The sequence below is a fragment of the Cupressus sempervirens genome, chromosome 2 (genome assembly GCF_028749045.1).
Source record: "Cupressus sempervirens isolate cs-2001-9-10 chromosome 2, ASM2874904v1, whole genome shotgun sequence".
Classification (NCBI taxonomy): domain Eukaryota; kingdom Viridiplantae; phylum Streptophyta; class Pinopsida; order Cupressales; family Cupressaceae; genus Cupressus; species Cupressus sempervirens.
Genome location: NC_143119.1, coordinates 374669862 through 374694585, shown reverse-complemented (window position 1 = coordinate 374694585; position 24724 = coordinate 374669862). Strand labels below are relative to the sequence as shown.

At 34.8% G+C, this 24724-nt stretch overlaps 1 protein-coding gene across 1 annotated transcript in view; it reads left to right on the top strand.

Annotated features, from left to right (window-relative positions):
• SAC9 (sacI homology domain-containing protein / WW domain-containing protein) overlaps window positions 1-24724 on the top strand; it is a 246422-nt gene that overhangs the window by 40449 nt on the left and 181249 nt on the right. Inside the window, exon 4 of the mRNA XM_089813780.1 lies at window positions 17117-17249. Within this exon, the coding sequence (XP_089669906.1) occupies window positions 17117-17249 (133 nt within the window). The remainder of the gene's footprint in view (window positions 1-17116; window positions 17250-24724) is intronic.

Genomic DNA, 24724 nt, shown 5'->3' with positions numbered 1-24724 from the left:
ATTTTCCAAATATTACTTTATTAATATTAATAAATCTAATATTAAAACTAACAAAAAAAAAAATAAATATTATGTAACAACAATTCTTAACTAAAATTAATTACTAATAAAATAAGCTAATTTAAATTAAATTTAAACTAACATAATTATAACACTAAACTAAAAATACATCAAAATTAAAACTAATATTAAATAAAAATCTAACATTTATTACATACTAACATTTAAGAATACATAAAACAACGTAACACTAACTTAGTAAAACAATTAAACAAAACTAATATTTAAAAAAAAACACAATAATTAAATTATATGCAAAAATTAATCCAACTAATTAATGACTACCTATCATTCACTAAATTTGAAACTATTTTAAAACTAAACTAAACTTAACTTAAAAAATTTAAATGATACAAACTATACTAAAACTAATCCTAACATAATTAATAACTAACTACTAACGAAAAAAGTAACTAACATTAACATAAACTAATCTATACTAAACCTTAAACTAAAATAAATTAAATATAAAAAAAAAATGATACTAAAACTAAATTAAATATTAACATAATACTAAACTTAAACCTAATTAGTACTACTTACATTTAAACCAAACTTAAATAAATAATAAAACAAACTATGCTGAGACAAACCTAAACTACCCCAACACTCCACATATGAGCCAACTTTTTTTTGACTTGGGTGCAATACAAAGTGGGGCTGCACGGTTATCAAGGACAGCAAGGAAGTTGCTGTGATAAATTGCATGGGGAGAATTAAGTTTGCTGTATTTTTAAAAGATAAAAAGGGTTAGTATATTGTGCAAAATCGTGTGACTTTTAAACTTTGTAAACCTCCCCCCCCCCCGCTCCACTTGCATGGGCGCCTACCAAGGAGAAAATAAAGGAGGTAAGTACTAATTGATTTGACATTGATGCTAAAGGTAAATACCTTGTCCCCCCCCCTTAATTCACAAGTGTAAAAAGAAAATCAAGTCAAACATCTCTGCGCATGAAATGGCAGGTGGTAATAAATATAAAGTTTAGTTGTTAAACTTGGGACAACCATTTATTTATTTATTTGATTTTAATCTTATTTCCATTTATAATTCTATTATCAAAGATTAAAAATTGCTAAGAGATATTTAAAGGAATCTTTTAAGAATATGCTCTGTTGTAAAAAGCCAATTAATTTTGTTCCCATACAAAATCCAGAGAGTTTTTGCTCTTTTGGGACAATTTTATTTTTTAAAGTGTTAGAATTGATAATGATAGAATTTGCCAAGGGGGATATATATATTTTTAAATTAATCTAATAGAACTTGCTACAATCTAAATAAACCAAGAATTTGAATGATCCATTTTAACAACAGTGCAAGATTGGTTTTTGGTTTTCAATAATCACGAAACTGAACCTACACTCATAACATAATTTTCGTTTTCAACATATATGAAACTTGAAATTTTTGCCTAATTGAACATCATCATTTCATCTTATTTTTGATGTGCATCCATATAACCGAAAATCACAAAGAAAACTCATGAGAAGCAATAATACTCAATCATTATTTTGTTGGCAAACTTGATTCAAAGGCTCAGCCAGGAAAGAACCAGGAAGAAAACCCGGCATCGTTGCCATTACAACAAAGTTTTGAAATACAAATTACATAGGATTCCAATCTCGAATTTTCAACAATCAAATAAATTTCCTTCAAGTCCCTTATCAAGGGATCAACATCATTTTCTGCAACACATTGCTAAGATCGTGGAGAGAACAGAATTTGATCAGGTGTCAACAAGCATGACCAAAAGACAAATCAAACATGCATATTCATACTAGGTTTTCACAACAGGATTCACAATGAATCAAAACTAGGGAAAGGTGGATTTTTCCAATAGGAGATGTTAGACACAACACCAAACCAGGTGCCCAATCGGGGTTATAAATCAAGAACTTCCGTTCTTCCATTCTTACATGCCAAAACTCATACGTGGTTTGTGTTAACAGGTAGGGGCCCATAACACCCTACCCTCTCTCCCTCTTCTCGTCCTGAGAAGAGACTCTACACTGTTGGAGTCCAACTAAAAGGACCTTTTCCAAAATTGGTCACTTCTGCCCTATCCAAGGGTGAGTGATACCAAAACACACGTACAAAAAAACTTCAAAATTCAACATAAACAAGAAAGAAAAGCATTCAAGAACATGGTTTCAATCCTTCCCAAAACATACCCAACATACATATGAGCATACCAATGAAAACACAATAGCATAAGCATGAACCAAGCATGAAACATCATGAGAAATATGAACAACATGAACAAGGAGATGAAGAACTCCTACCTTCACAAAAGGTTATGAAAAATGAACAATTTTGAGAAGAGCTTTTCCTCCCTTGCCTTCAATCTTCCAAGACTCCTCTCTAAAAGTAGAGATTGGGTAACAACCAAAACTACTCCAAGAAGGACCTCTAAATAAGACTCAAACTCAACCACCAAAAAGGCAATAACTTCCCCCACCCACCTACAAATCTAGAAGTTTCTAACTCAACCCATACCAAGGTTAACCACTAAGTGGAGTTGAGGTGATGCAACTCATGGTAACCATTTGCAATTTTCGCACAAAGGCAAAAATAGACTTTTTGAGTGACCTCAAAAGTCAACAAAAGGGGCTTAGGGGTTGGAAAATGTCCCCAACCCATACCCATACCCTTTGGGTATAAAAATTTCATGTTTTAAAACCTAAGGAATAGGTTTGGAACCAAACAAAAGCTAGGAAATATTTAGGACCATCTAACAACTCTAAAAATGCAGATTAAGCACTAATCCAGATTAAGGGTGACTAAACTCGATTAAGAACCAAATTAGCAAAAAGACACTAACTTAATCCGACTTAGGTCCAAAGGTTACACAGCTAACCCTAGCTAGCATGCTGGAATGCATATGCAATTCACGAGTGTCAAGTGACACTATAAGAACACAATTACGAAACATTAACATTTATTGATCACGAAAAGATGCACACATACATCTCACAATTAATTTAGTTACGAACAACAAGGTTTCCACAATTAGCACATAGGGATTAGTTCTATTCCTCCGTCGGGTTTCTTGGCTAAATATTCTGCATACTTATTGCACACATCAGTAGTCCCAGAAAATCACATGCACATATGTATATATACGTATCAGAAATCACATAAATTGAAACATACATCGTAAAATCAATCAGGGTTTCTTTCATCCTACTTATATCCTTAATCATAAAAATTCCATAATCAATGTGTTAATCCTGCATTTACTTATTTCGTCAACATACATGTTCATAAAGCATTAAATGATGAACTCAGATATCTGAAAGCAAACATCACACAACATGAAATAATATAATATGTTCAAAGCATCAGAAAATGTCCCGACATCTCGAGTCGTGAGTATCAAAATATTAATAAGGTATCACTATGCTACGATGGGTCGGGATGAGGCCTCACATTTACTGAGATGTGGGTTCGGCATTACTTTTCTTTTTATCATGATGTTAATTTCCTATCAATTTACAAAATGCACAACAGTTATCCCTTTCTATCTACTATGTGTCTAAGTGGATTTTTTTAACCTCGGTCATTGCGTTTCTGCCTTAGTTAATTGCCTCCAAGTTGATGAATGGGAGAAATGTGAACATCTGAGCAAGAATTATAGTCACCCAGAGATTCATTCTGTAACTAGTGGTGCTTGCCTCTGTATCTGAAATGCAGACTGTTTTAGAGACACATGCGGGGACTTCTCCAAATGCTAGGAGGATTTAAATATATTTTTCATATATCTATAATCCCCTATTAATTAAGATTGAGATTTGGTAAATTTACTGTAAAAGTTCTTAGATAATGCGGAATTCTCCAAATGTTCAGAAACTTTAGGTAAAGTTTCTTCCTACAGCTATATTTCTCCTATTAATTAACATAAAAACTTGGTAAGCTTCCTATAGAGGTTTCTTAGATATATCACATGAATCACATTGAGAATTTTCCTTGAGTGTTGATAATTGGGCTGGCGAATTTTTTTTTTAACATGAAAATGTCTAGTTTGACTAGCAAATTTAAAACTAAAAGCAAAAGCCCAAATAGGTAGTAATAAGAGGAAATACAATATAAGGTTTATGATGCCTATGTGCTCTGAATTTTCATTAGTTGACTGAAAATCTTTTCCGAGTACTGCTTTGCCATTTTATAAATAAATATTAGGAAACATCAGATAATGCTTCTTTATATAGCATTAAAAAAATTAAGAAATATGCCTGGACTTGTAATTTTCTGTTTTTTAACATGAAAATGTGAAGTGTTTGCTAGAAGATGTTAAAATTAAATTAAAAGCTCAAATAGGCAGTAGCGAGAGGAAAAACAATGTAAGGGTTCAGATATCCGCGGGCACCAACTTTTGTTCAATTAATTGAAAATTTGGATTGTCTGGCTCCAGTTCTGATTTGCTGTCTCTATGTTTTAAGTGCTTATTGCAGGACTATGATTATCAAATACCAATATTATTAATCTTTGCTTTTGTTGACATTTACTTTTGTTCATTGAAATGCTTTCACTTGATTTGATGATTTCTACACAAAGTTTTTCCGGAAGATTAGAAATAGGGTTTAATATTGATTTAAAAAATAACTAAAAAATTAGAACCCTTTTAGTATATCTGGCATACCATGGATTGCTATTTTTGTTCTTTTATTTTCAGGATGAAGGTGACTGCTAAAGATTGTTTTAGGGCTTGTGATTTGCAATGATCAGGGTGACTGCAAATGTAATAGCACCCCCCTGATTTGTTATTTTGAATTTGGCCTTATAAGATCATTACTGAAGCTTGCAAATTACTGAACATGCCAGCATTAACAAGTCTGACATAAAAATGCATACATTCTTATCTACTGTTTATAATTTCTTGGTAAGTAAATCATTCATAAGCTGATAGTACATCATATGGGAAGCATATACATAAATGCATTGAAAAATACCTTGAAAAAAAGAGCCATTTGCTTTCGTTGCAGGTCTGAAACTTAAAAATGACACTTTTGCTGGCCGACTGAAGATATTTTCAGGTCAATACATGAAAGTGCGCCCACCTAAACCACCTTTAAATAGCTTGATACACCTTCCCTTGTTTCTTAGCAGGTTCCTCCTAGCTATCATCTCTCATCTTACTCTGTTATGGGGAAGAAACCTGCTGTTAATGATCCGATTTTAGTTTTCAGACCTATGTATTCCAAGGGCAGTGTTTCAGGCAGAGAAGAATTTTCAAGTGCTACACAACCTCTCCAAAAAGCTGAAATTATGTCTTTGTAGCTGCAAGTATCCACCTGGAGAATAGTCTCCCGTCTATTATGTTCGAGACCTCACAAAACTTAAATCAACAATGGAACGGTCCATGCCAAAGTCAGAAATTGATTTTCAGTTGCATTCGCTACTGGAAGTCACTAGCATCAGCAGGGGTGGCATTTCCAAATTCCAATTTGCAATTTCTAACTTCTATTCATCAAGGTAACCATCAACCATTGGTCACAAGGCCAAGTCGTCACCCTTGGTGAAGGATAACAACCTGCAAACTGAATGCTTAATTAGCCAAAACCCTCGCACCATACTAAATATGGTCCTGTACAGCTTGGCAAGGAGTTCAACCTTTTCCATAAAATCAGATCTGCAGAGAACTCAACATTCTGCCCTAACATGGTTGTCTAACATCAAAGTTTGTTTGTTTGCACTTTATTTTGATCATTCAAGCCCACTGACCCTCTTCTAAATGCATTTTTTAGCATTTATGGACAAAACTCGGGCTTCATAGGAACATAGCTGTACAGACAAAAATATGGCATCTGGGAACACCTCCAAATGCAACCAAAAATCTGTAACACCAACCAAAATCAGTGCCCAAAAATCTGCAATCAAAATATCTTGCATATTTTCATTTTTGTGAATTGTGAATGACAAGAACTTTGTGATATCAATGCATTTCCTGAATGAAAAAAATAAGCCAGCTAGAGTGAGTCTTCCACCACTAAAACTAGTAAAATTGAAGAGGGTTTTCGTTCTCAATTACTCCTGGAAGAAGTCCCTTTTTCATTCGGGTGGCAACTTCTCAAGCATCCAAATTTTGAATGGGAGAAATGAGAGCCAAAACTCTTATAGAGCTTGGAAGGAATTAGGGCATTTTAACATATTCAAATATCTTATTTTCTTCAAAAAAGTCCCAATAACATTTTAAAACAACTTTAAGTCCCTCACATCTGCTAGGCTTCCAACTTCCTTTTAAATATTTAATATTTAAACATTAATGTGAATATGAAATGTCGGTTCATCACTCTAATGCAAATGTAAAATATTATCAACCACCTAAATTACTCACGAAGACATTGGAAATAGAAATTGATCATGACAGAAGCATAACTGATGTTGAAGGATGACGACTTGTGTCGAGATGAGCATTTGATTATAAACAGGAATCTTCTTTAAGGACTGAGACCCAACCTAGAAAAACCCACAGAGAGTGGTCTGAAACATGTACTTCCTGTACATGGCATTGTTCTCCAAGGACCAAGGAGAACAAACAAAGAAAACTCCAATAAAATTGGTTTTGTAATGAGTTTCTTTAAATAGTAGTGTTTTCCAAAGACCGAGGAGAACAAACCCGAGAAAATCTTGTAAAATCTAGGATGCTATAAAGAGCATCATCACCAACTAAAGCATCATCTGAATTCCAAACCATCACCAGATGCCAGAAAATCCTCAAAACTGAGTTAAACACTCATAGAAGAGGAAGGCATAAAATTTTGGACATTTCCTCAAACCACCATGTATCATCAATTGACTAGTCACATCCATTCAGTACAATGATGCCATTGCCATTTGTCTTCAAACTTCTCTTGTGCTGTCTTCTGTGGATTTGTCATCTGTCTGTTGTTTATTTGTCTTCCATAGAGTTGCCGGAAACTCCTTTGTCCCTCCTTGGGCGCGCGTATCCCCGTATCCAATACTGCTCGGAAACACGTCGAATATTGTACCCATGTCTGCCTAATAAACTTGATTTTCCAACCGTACAAAATACTATGGGATTTTTTTTTTTTAAAGATTTGATGTAGATCTTCCCTTTGATGTTAAAAAAAAATATATTAAAGCAATTTAAAAAAAAAAAAAATAGTATTAAAAAAAACCTCCACTGGATGAGAAAGACAAATAAAATGTTCTTTCTATTTCAGCAACCCGTTTTTGGGTTATCTTCTAATGCAACTCTACTGTGTTTACAAATTGTAAAGTGGTAAATTAACTTATAAATATTTAAGTAGCATTTATGTGTCAATATTACTTTTTAAGTAATGCAAATCTCCTACAATAACTTAGAAAACTATGTTAAATATATGTATATGTATTATTTATTAATGTTGTGTCCAGCCGTATCCATATTGGGTGTCTAAATAAATGGCCGTATCCGTACCCAATACCATTTCCATATTTGTATCCGTATCCATATCTGTGCAACTTTGGTCTTCCATTCTCCCTGAGCCCACAGTTCTGCTTTGCTCATTGCTTCTTGCAGCTTCTTGCTCCAACTCATTTCATCCAACACAAGATTGACTTTGTTCTCAGATAGTGTTTGCGTTTTATTCAATTTAAATTTGGGATTTCAAAAAACAAAACAAAAAACAGTGCTTCAAATTGGGGCCCCTGCCTTGAAATTAGAACATATACAGCAGTACATAATAACTACAAACAACCATAATGGATGACAGTTTAAAAGTGCAAACCACAAAGCTTCTAAACTACAAAACTAACTTCCAGGCCACAAAAGACATCTAACTAGGTGCAGACAAGAACAAAGCATTACCCTGCATTGAAGTCCGACATGACCAGAATCAAGAAAAGATTTCTAGAATATCTATAGATACTCCACCTACAAATACCATAATACGCCACACACCAATCGCACGATCTTTGAATGCTGATGTTTTGTGATGCTGTAAAAACCCCAGCCAGTTCTAACTTCACCACTGTAATATCCCTTGCATTTCTACTTCATATTTTAGATTTGTGTTAAATGGATTTCGTCAAACAGTTGGCCTACAAAGTCTAAACTGAATTTTCTGATCTTTCTTATGCCAAATCTTGTTATAAAACATGAACCTTTTGCAAAGTAATTTTGTCAAACACTTGTCATTCTGCTGTCATAAAAAGAAACATATTGACAACATATATAATGTCTGAATTGTTGAAGGATTCATAGGCATTAAACCAAATAGTTGGCATGTGAACCTTTATTAAATCAAAGTATTCATAATGCATACGAATACCAATTTTGATATTTTGAAATGTTGTTGCAAAATTAGGGAGAACCTGGTAATGAAATGTAACCCATGTGATATGCCAAAAACTCTCAAATATATACATCGCAGCTTGTAGAAGAGTGTCACTTCGCCTCTATAACCTGCGGCCTCTCTACAAACTCCAATGCTGAACCATACATGGGTTGCAATCTGTACCAATTAAGCTTTCTGCCCTTGCAATCAGCAGCAGTCACTTCAGCAGCAGCTTTCTCATGCCACTAATTAAGGAAGCACTAAAGGGTTGCAAGAGAACAAGGATAAAGAAGAGCATCTCAAACACCTTTCCAGCTAACTCATGGTATGACGAAGAATGCAAGGCCGCAAAAAGGAAATTTAAAGGGAGAAAGGAAAACTAAACAATCATAAGAGAATACAAACAGCTGATCAATCCAAAAAAGAAGAATATGTGATTAATCAAAGGAAGGAGCTAATCATGTTAGAAAAGCACAATCCTAAAGATTTTTGGAGGAAGTTACAACAAGCTAGGAAACAAGTTGTAAATAAAATTACGGATTCTCAATGGTTAGAGTATGCAAAGACTCTTTATGAGAGACTGGAGGACGAAGTTTCACTCCCCACAGCCAACAATCCGGATGAACTATTTGCTAATGAAGACATTACTCTAGGGATAAGGAGATTAGCGAGTGGAAAAGCTTAGGATATTGATGGGGGACAGATTTGTTGACTCCACACATCGGGAACATTTTTAATATGGTCACGCAAGACTGCTTTCCCACGGAGTGGACCACCAATGTAGTTATTCCTCTCCATATGAGCGGGGATGTCAACAACCCTTCCAACTACCGCACCATCATGGTGGACCAGCTATTAAGCAAACTCTATGGGATTATGGTAGAGCGGAGAATCAGCAGATGGGCAAAAAAAGAAGGGAAAAGAGCTATGGGACAGGTGGGTTTCAGACCAAAACATTTTACCATTGATCACTGCATTGCCTTAAGGTTTCTCATAGAAAAAACGTGGGATAAATAGGGGGAAGAGGCTTTTTGCTGCTTTGTTGACTTTAAAAAAGCTTTCGACACCGTCCCTAGGGATAAGTTATGTAATAGGATGGAAGAATTAGAGGTCCCAATAGAGTATAGAGCTATTGTTTATAAATTTTACAAACAAGTTAAAGAAAAAATTAGAACCGAAGTGGGCATGTCAGAATGCTTTGGCAGTGACATAGGGGTCAAATAGGGATGCCCGTTATCGCCTACCTTGTTTGGCCTCTATATTGACAAGTTAGAGGAATGGCTAAACAAAGCCAATAGAGAGGGAATTTAGTTGGCTGAATATGTGATCAGATTGCTTTTGTATGCCGATGACCTCATTCTTATTGCTAAAACAGTATAGGGGGTGAGAGAACATTTGAAGAACTTAGAAACCTTTTGCACGGAAGTTAGGATGGAGGTCAACACTTCTAAGACCAAGATCATGGTCTTTTCCTTGAGGAAGAGAAAACAACAATGCACTTTCATATTTAATAACAAAGCACTAGAAATTGTAGAAGAATACAAGTAATTGGGGATAGATTTCCATTACTGGCTTAGTTGGGAAACATGTAGATCAAAAAGGATACAGGGGGGATGGAAAGCATCTTATCTTCTTCAAAACAGGTGCAGGACAACAGAGTTATGGGATTGGAAGACTAAGAAAACTCTCTTTGGGTTGTTGGTGATACTAGTTATTTTATATGGTAGCAAGGTATGAAGGAGCAGCATATCAAACCATAAATGGCGACAAATTGAAAGAATTTAGAAACATTTCATCACAACTAATCTCAAAATCAAATCCATAGTCCCATAAGAGATTATTTTAGTTGAGGCGGGCATGTTCCCAGTGGAGGCCTCGACAATTGTTAGATTGCTCAGCTATCTAAAAATGGTGAGTAAAATGGATGCACATTGCTGGCCTAGTAGGGTGGTTGACGGAGAATTGGCTCATTGGAAGAAGGCATGGAAGAAACAAAATGAAAAATGGTTCAATAAGTGGAACATTGACTACCTAGAATGTCCGGAAAACAATTTTGAAATAAAAAAATGGGTGGCATAACCAGCTAGGTAGAAAAAAAGCCTATTATGTCAAAGAATTTAATCCCACATGCTAACATATGTTCTCGGTGGAGGCCTGGACAATTGTTAGATTGCTCAGCTATCTAAAATGGTGAGTAAAATGGAGGCACATTGCCGGCCTGGTAGGGTGGTTGATGGAGAATTGGCCCATCGGAAGAAGGCATGGAAGAAACAAAATGAAAAATGGTTCAACAAGTGGAACGTTGACTACCTAGAATGTCCGGAAAACAATTTTGAAATAAAAAAATGGGTGGCATAACCAGCTAGGTAGAAAAAAAAGCCTATTATGTCAAAGAATTTAATCCCACATGCTAACATGACGACAAAGAATATTTAGGAGCTGAGATCAAAGGAAAGACAAATCCTAATCGCTTAATTGAGATCTGGTTCCCACCGTTTGAGATGTGAAACTGATAGATGGAAGGTCCCTAAGGAAGAGCGGAAGGACAAAATTTGTAGATTTTGCAACAAGTGTGTGGTGGAAACAGAGTGGCACTATCTAAAGGATTGTACAACATATGAAGACATTCGCAACCAACACAAAGAAACGTTAAAATTGAACAACATAAAAGACCTTTTCGAAGGACCAAGACTCCTCAAGGGGGCCATTTTACTTATGTATATTCACAACAAAAGAGATAGGCTGGAGAAATCACATCAGACTGACTAGGAGTTTTATGTGGGTCCCTTAGGCTTATGGTCTCGTGGACATCATTTAAAATCTTAAATTCATTCATTCAATCTGAAATTCTGCACTGAAATACTTCTCACAATCTGATCACAAATGAATCACAATTATGGTCTCTGAATAAGACTATCACAAATACAATTCACTGGTATCTTCAAACAACTCAAAGAGCTGAAAGTTATGAGGAATTCCCAGTTCTCCAAGCTGAAACTTCTGAAACCCTTGTCACCAAATTCTATTCACACAAATCAAAAAACATAAGCAACATAATGAAAAATGAACTCATGTGAGTCTTTTATAACTTTTTTTGGAGAAGTCACACTCTTCCAGCCAATGTGGGATAAATAGATATGCTTTTTCCCTTTAATATTCTTTTCCTCCAATGATTTAATTAATAACTTGGCTTAAGCTTCCATGAATTAATTGAATAAATAGCCCCTTCCAATTATGACTCAACCCTCAACTGAAGTGAAATTATAAAGTCAAATGATAACTTTATAATAAGCCATTTAATGTTTTAATAATAATTTGGCAACTAAAATAATAATAACTCTCAAAATACTTTTCTTTAAAGTATGTCATCTAAAACAGGAATAATACCTATTATTTCCCCACGTGATCAAATGCACTTCCCAAAAATATAAAGGGTCCCTCTCAATCATCACTAGACTTCCCATAAATAGTAAGTAGATGAAAGTATGCCCAAATGAAGTCCAATTTGGGCCAAACGAAGAGCAAATTGGAACATACTGAATTGTGGAGAAGACAAGATCTTCCCATAATTGAGCCTCTACCTCGGAAGTCCCTCTATCCACAATAATTAGCCTATGAGGGACACTAATAGTCTAACAACTCGTCCTTTGACACTGGCTAAAAAGAGAATATTACTATCCACCCTCCCTGAAATTGGTTGTCCCTAAGCAATCTAAAAAACAAATAACACCAGTCTGCCCAGATTCCAAGGGTAAGGCTGTATAATGTTCTCGCGAGCACTAACCAACATGTAACACCATCAGTAGTACAATTGATAGAATTTGCCAAATTGTACCAACTCTGACTATAGATGCCGCAGGAGTAAACAACTCAAAGGGAGGCAACTTGGTAAGAAGACAAAGTTTGCTTCCCCAAATTGTGCAAAGTGAGCTGCCATACACACTATCTGACATATGCGTACCAGATCGTGCACCTAAAAAAGAACTCATGTGAGTCTTTTATAACTTTTGTGGGAGAAGTCACACTTTTCCAGCCAATGTGGGCTAAATAGATATACTTTTTCCCTGTAATAATTCATTTACTCCAATGATTTAATTAATACCTTGGCTTAAGCTTCTCAATGAATGAATAGCCCCTTTCAATTATGACTCAACCCTCAACTTAAGTGAAATTATAAAGTCGAATTATAACTTTATAAGAAGCCATTTGCTGTTTTAATAATAATTTGACAACTAAAATATTAATAATTTCTAGAATACGTATCCTTTAAATATGCTGTCTGAAACATGAGTCACACCTATTACTTACCCACACGACCAAATGCATTATTAAAAAATAGAAAGGGCTCCTCTCAATCATCACAAGACTTATGATAAATAATAAGTACAAGAAACTAAGCCCAAATAAAGTCCAATCCAAGCCAAACAAAGACCAAATTGGAACATACTGAATTGTGGAGAAGAGAAGACACTCCCATAATCGAGGATTTGCCTCAAAAGTCCCTCTATCCACAATAATTAGCCTACAAGGGATACAATAATAGGCTAACAACTCGCCCTTTGACACTGGCTAAAAACGGGACATTACAAATTCTGGTTTTCAGAAAAATATGAATTGGGTGCTACTACACCACAAGGATGGGAACTTGATAGAACAGAAAAAACTCCTTCCTCTTGTGTGCTTCAAACAACTTCCCAACTCTGAAAGCAGAAACTGTTTCGTCTTCCAAACCTCTAATTGCTTTTCATTAATGGTGACCATAAGGCTATCCATTACTTTTCTAAGGTCCTAATAATAAGACTTGAGCACCAGCAATTACCTGTGTATCAGCAGCAATTTATTATCTTTGATGGTTGTCATAGATGGGTAAAACTCTTCCCCTACTTAGAATTCCCACCCACGGGTGTTTCCTCAACATTCTCCTACATTAGGGAAGCTAGACTAGCTTTAGGAATTTCCAGATCCAATTAGCTAGTAAGAGGAGAAGGAGAAGTCCTAGTGTAATGTCCATTATTGAGACTTCACTCTAATTTGGCCTAGAATTCCAAATAAGTTATGGTGTATATAACCAAGTTAGTTATCATTACGAAAGATGAAGAAACATATATCCAGCCATGTTATAAAGAGAGTTCTAAACATCATTGTAATTTACATAACATACATGTGGGATTCATTAATATTTTTCCTAATGACCTATCGTCATTATGAGTGCCTTGGAAAAATGCATAAGGTGCTTTTGAGCTTATTCCTTTCCATGAAGCCCTAGAGCACATAAAGACACATTCTATTTGACCTCCTGTCCCTACCGGGGTTTGCCTTGAATGGATCTTACATGCTATTTGCATCCCTTATTATGTAGTCCATCTTATCATCCATAATGAGATAGTTTGTTGTTTAAAGTATTAGATATTCTTACATATATGCTCTGTTATGCATAGATAACATGATAGAAAGCATAGCAACATATAAATATGTATCAGTAGTGCCATGTTAACTGTTTAGCATTCCTACTTCCAATCAAGTGGAAGACAAGGTGACAAACCAGTCAAATCTGAATGCCTTGGCATTATCCATCATGCCAAAATACTTTAACAGTGAGTCTGTGGATCTCTTTCTCAATTGAATGCCTTATTTCTTGTCTTTGATGCCTTGTCTTCTTTTTCACGTCATGGTTTAATATCCTATGATTTCCCTTAAGGGGTGCAACTTTTGGAACCGTTGTCCTTTCATTTGGATTGGGTCTCCTCATTGGTGCCCCACCCTTAGTCATTGATTATCATAATAAGTATGTAATAGCACCTCTTGATGGATCACATGTGTTTAACTAAATATTTAGTGCTTTCCTTAAGATCGCTGCATAGTTAAGATCACTTTACTGTCATGTTCTAATTTCTGTTTATTACAAAGTAACAAGAATCGGAATCGGATCGAAATCGGCAAGGCCGAATCAAATCGTGAATCGGCCATGAATCGGAATCGAATCGGCCATGAATCGGAAAATTAAAAAAACCCTTGAAATTTAGTGAGTAACTTATTTCATAAACCCTTTATCGCTGATTCAATTCACCGATTCACAAAAAATCGTTTGGCTTGAATCGAATCGTCGAATCGTGTGAATCGCATGAATCGCCGTGATTCTTGGAACTATGGTTTATTATAATAAGTTTGCAATTGCAACTCTTGATGGATTGCATGTCTTTAACTAAATATTTAGCGCTTTCCATAAGATTGCTGCATAGTTAAGATCACTTTACTGCTATGTTCTAATCGCTGTTAATTCTTAAAGGAATTGCTGTTTATTATCAGCCCTGCTGCTGTTCATTTGTAGTGTTTTCTGATTGGTCTTAAGGAAAAATCATGAATTCTTCAGGCAAGATGATGTTTCCTAAAGTATGGATTTCCCCCTCATGTGGGGTATGATACCTAGATGGTGCACTATATTGTGGACAACCTCAGCCAATTCTGATACAGAATCCTCTAGTATGGTAGCTTTAGAGTCTGGGGCCTGAACTTTGTAACCCGTTCTCGCTAAGCATCAATGTATCAAATTGTGCAATGCCCATTTTTTGAGAGTTGAAGAGTGTACTCAGATGTTTATCAGATATTCTATCACAGCTATAAGGATCCCCAACAATGTCTTCAATCTGCCATTCTGAAACCCAACAAGGACCCAACTAATACTCAATACACACACCGAGCAGCCTAGTGCCAATCTGCTGGCATCCACTACTCCAACATGTCATCTAAGACATATCTTCAAGGCATCAGTAGCATCTGCAGCTCCATTCATTAATCTTTGTATTGGAGGTGCTGCACATAAACCACACACTACAAATGAACACTCCTCCACCTTAGATTATTATTCCCACATATATTAGCACATGATTATTTATGGTAAGAGGAACAAATGGCGCTGAGAGAAGGAGAGCCTTTATGGTTGCTTAAAATATAAATAATTTTGAAGCCCTTCCTAAGATGAAGGAATACTGGTGTAAATTGCCATCACATCCTCTTGGTTCACCTCAAATTGGCCAAAAACTACTTCTGCATGATAGGTTCTGTGATGACATGAAGAAATGGCTTCCTTAATTGTTGACATAAGGAGATGTCCACCTCCTTCAATCTCCTAAGCCTCCAATTCGGACTTGAACCTTTTCTGAATGTATTAATCATCATGAAGGAATTCCCTTCTACAACTAACTTCTGTACAGCTGAAGAGGATGTTATGGCAGTGCAATACCACTAGCAACAACTTCCAACTTTGTTTCATTATTGGTGCAATGTCTTAGGAAAAAAAAAACCACCATAAGTCAAATAGCTATTTTCGTTAGAAAGAATAAAAGCTACACCAATATTTCCTGGCTTACTGCGAGAAGCCCCATCATGGTTTACTTTGAAAAACCTAGGTTTGGGAGGACTCTAAGCCTCCACATTTTCATCTTGCAACCTATGATGCCATTGTCACTAGTTCTATCCATAACCGGCAGCAGCACAATCTTAATCACTTTGAGTGACTGAGGAGTGGAGAAGTTCAAAAATTATAATCTTAATGCAAGGATCTGTTGAATGCTCACACCTAAGTGAATATTTTGTAAAGAATCTCCCAGCCATCACACCAGGTGATTAAAACAGCTAAATATATGACATGAGTCAAGCTACAAACACCTCAAATGTCAATCGAACTACATAGCACTACTGCACGTTTAACATACATCTTTCTATTAACAACTACCAGCTGCCAAATTGGGCATGGGGAATACATTTAATGATTGCCATAACATGTTTAAGGAGTCTTATCATCTCTATTTCTTTATAATTTTAAGTCTTCTTTTAATTGAAATCATGCATATTGACATCTTGTTCTCATAAATGTATTAGGGCCTGTTGAGATCTAGCATATTTTTTAAGTTCCCCCACTCAGTTAGATCTTTTCTTTCTACCTAGTTGAAATCATTATGAAGCACTTACTGATCAGCTAGGCAGCCGGCTACCTTATTATGTTCTCTATAGCAATACCAAGTTGATATCTAGTCAATCTTTTTTGAACACCTCCATATCTCTTCTAGGATCCCTCTTAGGTTGGAATGAGGACAATATTTGTTTTTTCATTTCTTGCAGGACCATCTTTGAGTCTCCATCCCAATTCTTCCCTTGGCACATATGGCACTTTTAATCTTTCTAAGAGCTCTTCTAGTTCCACTTCATCATTGATTTTTTTTCTTTAAATGCTTAGAATCACCCAAGATTATAATGCTATCTGAGTTCAGGAAAACAAAATTGGTCTTTGCTTCACTTGAGTTGCTTTTAGATGCCTTGTCAAAGTTCATTATTATAACACTGAGGTGCTAAACAGTTTGAATTTCTTTAATGATTCTTTCCTATTGACTCATCCAGATATATATTTAATCATCTCTATTTAATTTTTTCATTTAATGTTGATTATTATTCCAATTTAATGAAGTTAAAGCTATTTCTTTACTAAAATATGCATCATTAAATGCATTATTAAAAAAATGATGACATGAGAGGCTACATTGGATAGATATGAAAAGACCATTTTGGGGCCCTTCTGTAGCCTAAAAGGGGTAGGGCAATGTTGCATCATTTGCACCAACCTAAGAGTATTAAATATTCTTAGTTCTTATTCTTCCATATAAGAATATCTAGCACTGTTTTCAGTGGCGCACACGAGGATTATAAAACACTGTAGTTGGAGTGGCAATAAATATTTTCTTCATTGTTAAGTTTGACAGGGTAATAGTTTTCCTTCTTGTCACAGGGTTTTGCAGAGTATAGAACTTTTGAGGATTCAAATCAACAAGAAATTGCCATTTCTCTTACTGCCCGACGGAGTAGAATTCATCCTGGAACCCGCTATTTGGCCCGAGGACTGAATGCAGCATGTAGCACAGGTGAAGTTTTCTCTGATGTGTTGTAAGATAAAAAAAAATTGATGTTTAAAAATAAGTAAAATTGGATGGGTAATGTAGGGATATATCTGGAGCATTACTGTGAAGATTGTTTTCCCAAGGGAGTTCTTAAGAAAAATTACTTGGAAATTATGATGATGTTTGGCCTGGAAATAATCAAGCTTTTACATGTGTACACATCTTACTTTATTTGGGATATTTAATTAAGATGGTAGGTTCTCTCTCTCTCTCTCTCTATTTATCTATCTATATAGATAGATAGATAGATAGATATAGATATATATAGAATATGACAATTTATTATATAGCTGGTTTAACTCTTTATATGACAATTTATTATATAGCTGGTTTAACTCTTTTCTGCCTCTTGTACAGTTGAAAACAATTGAGGATAAATGCAGAGTAGTGTTGATGTGAGTTTTAGACCACGACAACATGCAGAATCAAACACTCAATGTTCTCAAAGTGAAACACCAAATATTCAACTCTCTCTTGATATAAAGTCACTTCTTATGCTAAGCTTGGAAGTAAGATCACAAGGTGATTTCAAGGTCCCTTCAATTGTGGACACTTGCTCAGTGAAATAATGTGATTTGCTGACAATCACTTAGGGGGTTTACACTATTCCTTCAATGGATATCAACTATTGCACTTCTAGATTTGACTTTACAATGTGCAATGAAAATATATCCAACTTTTCCACTTCAACTCCAACTTAAACTTCTAACCTCTATTTCTACTTCTACTTCTATGAATGCAAGGAATCATGGATAGACTTGGAACTCTACTAGATGTAGCTTAATTAGTGACTCCACCCACCTAGTGCAAGCTTCTAAGGATGTTCTGAAATGGTTTTCAAATCAACATCTATCCTCTTCATTCCCATCAATGGATGCAAACTAAAGATTGGATATCAATTGAAGTTAAGTACTTCCGCTAGCTCACCACACAAGGCACTCCTACCATCAACAAGAGACTAGTGGCCTAGTTTATACTCGAGTCAACCAACTAAACATCGACAATTCTTTCATCCAACTAAACTACTTCTAAGCAACATGAAATGAAATCCTAAGCTAAGTGACGAAATTTGGATCGCCATGAAATAATGCGAACTTGATCACAACAATTCACCATGCAAGACACAACAATGAAAGGTAGAGAAAATTTGACATTATCTTAGCAACAATTCTCCAACAAGTCTTGCTTTACAAATGAGAGGGGTGGGGTTTATATAAGAGCCTCAATTGCAATGAACGACCAAGGTTGATTTGAAATCAATGGCCCAGATTAATCCATTACAAGCCCTAATTAGGGATACCAAAAGTAGGCAATAGCAATCTGTTAAGTTTGTAGTTGTAGTTAGATTGATTTGATCATAAGATACATTATTGATGGTAAATCATCATTAGATAAATATTCTATTCTTATATATATATATATATATATATATATATATATATATATATATATATATATATATATATATATTATATATTATATATAATATATATAGATATATTACATATATTATATTATATATATTATACATATGGTTTTTTATATTATTATTATATTAACTAATGATGATTAACTATAGAGACATGTCTCTTCACGAGACTAGTCTCTTCCCATATTTATGAGTCTTCAAATTTGCATTTGGACTACATCAATTACAATGGCAATGTTAGTACATTTGCAGAAAACGATCCATGTTACTCAACATGGTATTAGAGCCAAATTGCGAATGTAAGGAAGCAACTTTTGCATGAACACTTCATTACTATTCAAAATATTTGGGGAGATATAATGAGTCTTGTGCCTTCGAATCCATGCACACATATATTTTGGGAGATGTAGTTTGAAATACGAGATCATCAAAAGATCATCCATTTTTAATACAAGCCGATCATTGCTAGGAGAAACTATATCATTTTTGAGCCAATCCAAGAATATATTATTAGATTGAGTGTAGAAACGATAGATAGCTATCAGGAGTAATTATCACCAATAAGGAATGCCGAACCAAACTGAAGGAGGAATGAATAAGAACCAAAAAGGTGATGCACAAAATTACTAGATTGTACACGACAGTTCATATAAAAACAAAAAAATTGTAGCATATGCCATGCTTGAGCATTACTTTAGAGGGTTTCTGTATCGGGTTACACTCCAGATCTTAGTGATTGGAAGCCATAATCGATCATTAGCAATATCTGTGAGGATCTACATAAAAATATGAAGTCATAAACTGCCAACAATATTACATTTCCATCATCGTGCAGAGAAAGACATTCAGTATAATTTTGAATGTTTCCACCAACGAGTAGCATACAATTATTATCTTGATCACCACTTTTTGTTTTGTTTCTTGCATTATGCAATATATTCGCTTGTTGTGAGACCCTTAATTACCATGTGGCGTATGAATGGATGAATTCATTTTGATCTCCCCATATTTCTTTGGACAATCCCTATTTGTATGGGTCTGTATTGTTGATGTCATATATATTTTTATCTTTTTATCTCCCTTGCCGCCGTGCTCTACGCCATCCAGACATTTTTGCGTTGTTTATTATGTTTTCTGAGATCTCTTCTGATTATGTTTTCTAAGATCTCTTCTGATTATGTTTTATCACATCACTGAGAAGTGATCACATTCTTCTGGCTATGTTAACATTTATAATGGAATTAGTTTGTGCCGTTGTTGACTGGATATTTTCTCTAGTCTGTTGTTCTTGTTAATGCAGGAGTATATACATGGATTGCTTGCTCGATATGTTTGTGTTTGACCAGTTTGCATTTTAGACTTCCTCCTATCCTTGTCGCATTTGTTGTGGCCTGCCTTCTTACTAGTTAATAATGGAAACTCATCTTTGTCTTGTTCGGTATGGGGTGACTTGTTATTTCCTTCCAATCCTCTATCGGTTCGCTGAGATTCTGTGATGTTTGCGATTGGTAGGTGATTTTTTTTTTTTAATATTCGCAAGTATGATCTAGACTCCAATTCTTCCTCCTTGTCTTATTCGCAATGTACCATTCTCTATCGATTCACCCTTAATTCGGATTCAATATCTTATATTTCTATCTCGACCTGCCATTTTTCACCCACAGACTACCAAGGATTGGCTTGTTCAGTATATTAGATACCGAGTCAAATTGCCTCTTTTTGTTCGATGTGTACTCTCCAAGTGTGTATCCACGTTGGTTGTTGGTTGACACATTATTCACTATATGTGTTCCCTTGTCCGACTATCCATTCTTTCTCCTTTGTAATGTTGATGCAATCATTACCAGTTTGTTTCGGTGCGATAAGACTTCTTGTTTGATGTCCTCCTCTTTATATTTGTTGATACTGCTTAAACTTGCATGTAATGACTCAAAATATTCCTTGTCTTCCTCCCCTGAAGTTCAATGTCTAGGCTCGCATGCTATTTTCCAATGTATATGTTGGTGTTGGATACATGAAATTGTTTGTTTTGCATTTGTCTCTATTGTTCGATGAAGCCTTCCAATATATTTCTTTCTTCTTCAATGCCTTGTGTACTATTTGCAAAGTCGGTGCATTCATTGTTCCCTGATAGCATATCAAACTTTATGTCTTTGCCTTTTTTTATGATGTGTCCATGTTTCTTCCTCTAATCTGAGGTCTTAGCGATGAAGTTGTGTGCATGATATACGTCAGTTAGCTTTGCATCATTGTAACTATTACAAGAATCTTATGTGTCTGTTGTTTGGGGTATCATTTTGCAAGGGGATATCGTGAAAGTGAAAAAGATAGGGTGCGTGTGTGAAGAGTAGAGATGAAGAAGTGTGTTTCTGAGAGTGCATTGACATGACCAAGAGATATCGAAGCAATGAGGTGAGACAACAAGCTGAAGCTGTATGGGAGTTTTAATTTTTTTTGACTTCCATATGTGAGGCTCACTACATACTATGTGCAAGGTTACAAATAATTAGTCATTAAAATATGGAGGAGACTTACAAACCAACGCAAATCCTTTTGTTTGTGCGTGGGTGTGGCCATACATTTGGTGGTGATGTTGGGGCCATATAAACTTGGTTCCTTGTTATGATATGAATCACTATAGTAGACGACTATGCATTGTCCATGGACATCATATGTGGGTGCTATAAGCTACCGCTAAGACTATGAGGGGATGTCTGTAATTATCTAGAATTGTCTGAGAGTTATTGAGATATGAATTGTCTTCATGCCACTAGCGTCTTCATATTTGTAGCATCAGAAGGTGTGCCCTTGTATTGAGTGGTTCAGTGGTGTCTATATTCAAAGTGTGATGATGTGTCTAATCCCATCCTAACCAAGAGATGCAACTATTCAATATTATGAAAACAGATGAGGATCGATATTATTTGAAAAGCATCATTGAGTTAATTTTATTTCCTGTTCTTATACATCATTGGATCACTCATTTAAGCAATAACCTTTTAAAGACCCGAACCACACCATCGTTCCATATTTTTGAAGGATTATCAGAAACAACAAGTATTATATTATTGCTACAAGCAATAAGTATGGGGAGATCATTATGGGCTTGAGAGACTTATTTGCATAAGAAGACCTGAGGATTGGCCAATATAGAAGCATTTTAAACATCACATAATATAACAATGTTTTAATGCCTCAACTAATTGATTAGTGTACTCGACTAAAAAGCCCGCTTTATTGAAGATTAATAACAGTGCTTTGATTGGCAACATTACTAGTAGACATCTTGCAGAGGAGTCAGAGTTGCACTCCGAGGAATAAAGGAAAGTGGAGAAACATTGTACATTTGGGAAGAGACATTGGCATAGAAGTTAATACCTTGTTGGGAAATGAAGATGATCTAAGTGATGGACAATAAACATGACTAAGATCTATTAAATGAAAGGACAAATCAAGAAGGATAAGATATTGCATTGAAGGAATGTCTTGGTCGAATAGAGTGTTATTGTCATCCACCTTAAACCATGAGGGGTTATTCTCATGTGTGTTGAGTCACTTCCATGTTAGTACAGATTCTTAAATTTGGAAGGCAAATTGTTTCATAGTATTGGATGCATTATTCATTGCTGAGAACAAAGAATTTATATTTGCAAATACCTTGGATTGATTGAGTATTTGAGGTTTGAAGTCATTTGATGGTCACTTTAGATATAAATGTTGACGACTAACAAAATTAGAGGTAGACATCATTCATGCATGATTGGAAATTTTACATTGCGGGGGGAATAATAGCCAATGTTCCATATCCATTGTTTGACAAATGCTTATATGGAGACATTTTATGATTTGATGCATATGGACCTTCATTGGAGTAACTTGTGCAAATAAGTATTTTTATTCTTGAGTATTACATTTATCTACTCATTGTAGTATCTCTCCTATTTGTAATTCCACACATACTATAAGAGTTATTTTCCTTGATCTTTTCCTTTATGTCTAAGGATGTTCTTGTAGGAAAAGGAGGATGATCAGGTTGGATAAAGTGAGGCTCTTAAAAAAAAAATTTGTGATGATCGAGATTATGAGTATCGTTCTATATTAAGAGGGAGTCTGACACTGCTTCATAGGCAACGTTCGAGCTCAAAAGATTAAAATCAGAGGGAGTCCAAAGATACATTTGTGTGACTACATGATTTTGATGGGCCTACCTCTATGTACATCATGAGGAATTAACGACTTATCACCAGGAAGTCCAAAGATTGATATTAGATTTAGAGGGAGTCTGACAGGCATCCTCGGGTGAAGAAAGCCTCTAAGAGAGTAATTAGAGGACCTGACTTCCCAGGATCATTTTTTAGAGGGAGAATTTTGAGGTGCAATCCTTTCTAAACGATATCTTCTCTATGAGGGGGAAGTTCTAAGTAAAATTCCTTGTAATGCATTCTTCTCTATGAGAGAGAAGTTGAGGTGAAAGCCCTTGTTCCACCCTTTGACTTAGTTCATGGTGGTTACTATTTTGATTATGTCATGAAAAGTGACGATCTTTCATTGATGTATTCTCAGAGGATTGCTATTGTAAGGTGATGATCATATCAATAGCTTGACTTGTTATCATGACATACTAGATTAAGTTGTTGTCCCAGAGTGCCAGTAGTTATGATAACGAACGTATCATGATTAGACTTCATTTGTTGTCCCAGAGTGTTGAGTGCCGGAGATTAGATAGCTCATATCCTACTAGGATATAACATATTCTTTTCGTAGGCATCAAGGATTTTTTGATGCCAGTGCACATACCAAAAGAATATAAGTATGATGAATATCATATGAGAGTAAATGCACAGATTTGTATCACTGTTTAGGATACCAAAACCTATTTTGGTCAAATCTCATTTCTCTATCAAAACTCAATTTTTTTCAAAAACTAAAAATACTTTTTATAGATTCTAGATTCAATATCATCATTATTTAAATTTTAGAGTGTTTTGATTAGTTATAATATGTTATAATTTTAAAATATTATGAGTTGATATATTAAGATTTCAGAAGATGCTCCCACAAAAAAGGAAAAAAGTAGTAAATCATATCAAAAAAAAAATTTTTTTTATATTTATCTCTAGGGGAGAGAGTCCTCTTTAAGGATATGTAATTTTTTTTGAAAAAGGTGTAGATTTCATATAGAAGTTTTGACGGGAGAAAAAAACTGTTGGATTATGATAAGGTCGACCTTGAGTATTTATAACAAAGAAAATATATATAAATTTTTTTTTTGCTCCTTAGCTATATATGTCATTTATAAGATAATTTCAAATCAGAACAAAACAGATGATTTGCATGTGCTTGTTTGATGGGAACTACACCCTATATTTTTTGTATTTTTAAAAGGGACTTCAAATTTTTTAAAAATTAAAAATTCTTACTCAAAAAAATAATAAAAATTATAGGCATAAAATTCATCCGATTCTACACGTTTCATTAGTTTACATCATCTTCAAATTCTAAACACATACCATTTTTTATGTCATTGCAGTTGAACAGTTACATTTTGATATTTTTTTTCTTTATAAAAGGTGACACAAGTTTGCGCTTTTACCCATGATTGATATTTCTTGTTTGAATCATATTTCGGATTATATTGAAAGATAACAACTAAGTTGATGGATATATGTTGATATCCTTAAATACTCTATTCCACGAATATCATACTGGAGATGATATCTCTTCATGTACTCAAGAGCATAATATGTTCTATAACAATTCTCCCTAACTAAGAGGGAGTGTTAAGTTTGTAGTTGCAATCAGATTGATTCAATCATGAGATACATTATTGATGCTAAATCATCAGTAGATAAATATTCTTATATATATAGTAAATATATAGATATTATATTATTATTATAGTAACTAATGATGATTAACTATAGAGACATGTCCCTTCTCATATTTATGAGTCTTCAAATCTCCATTTGGAATACATCAATTACATTGGCAATGTAAGTACATTTGCAGA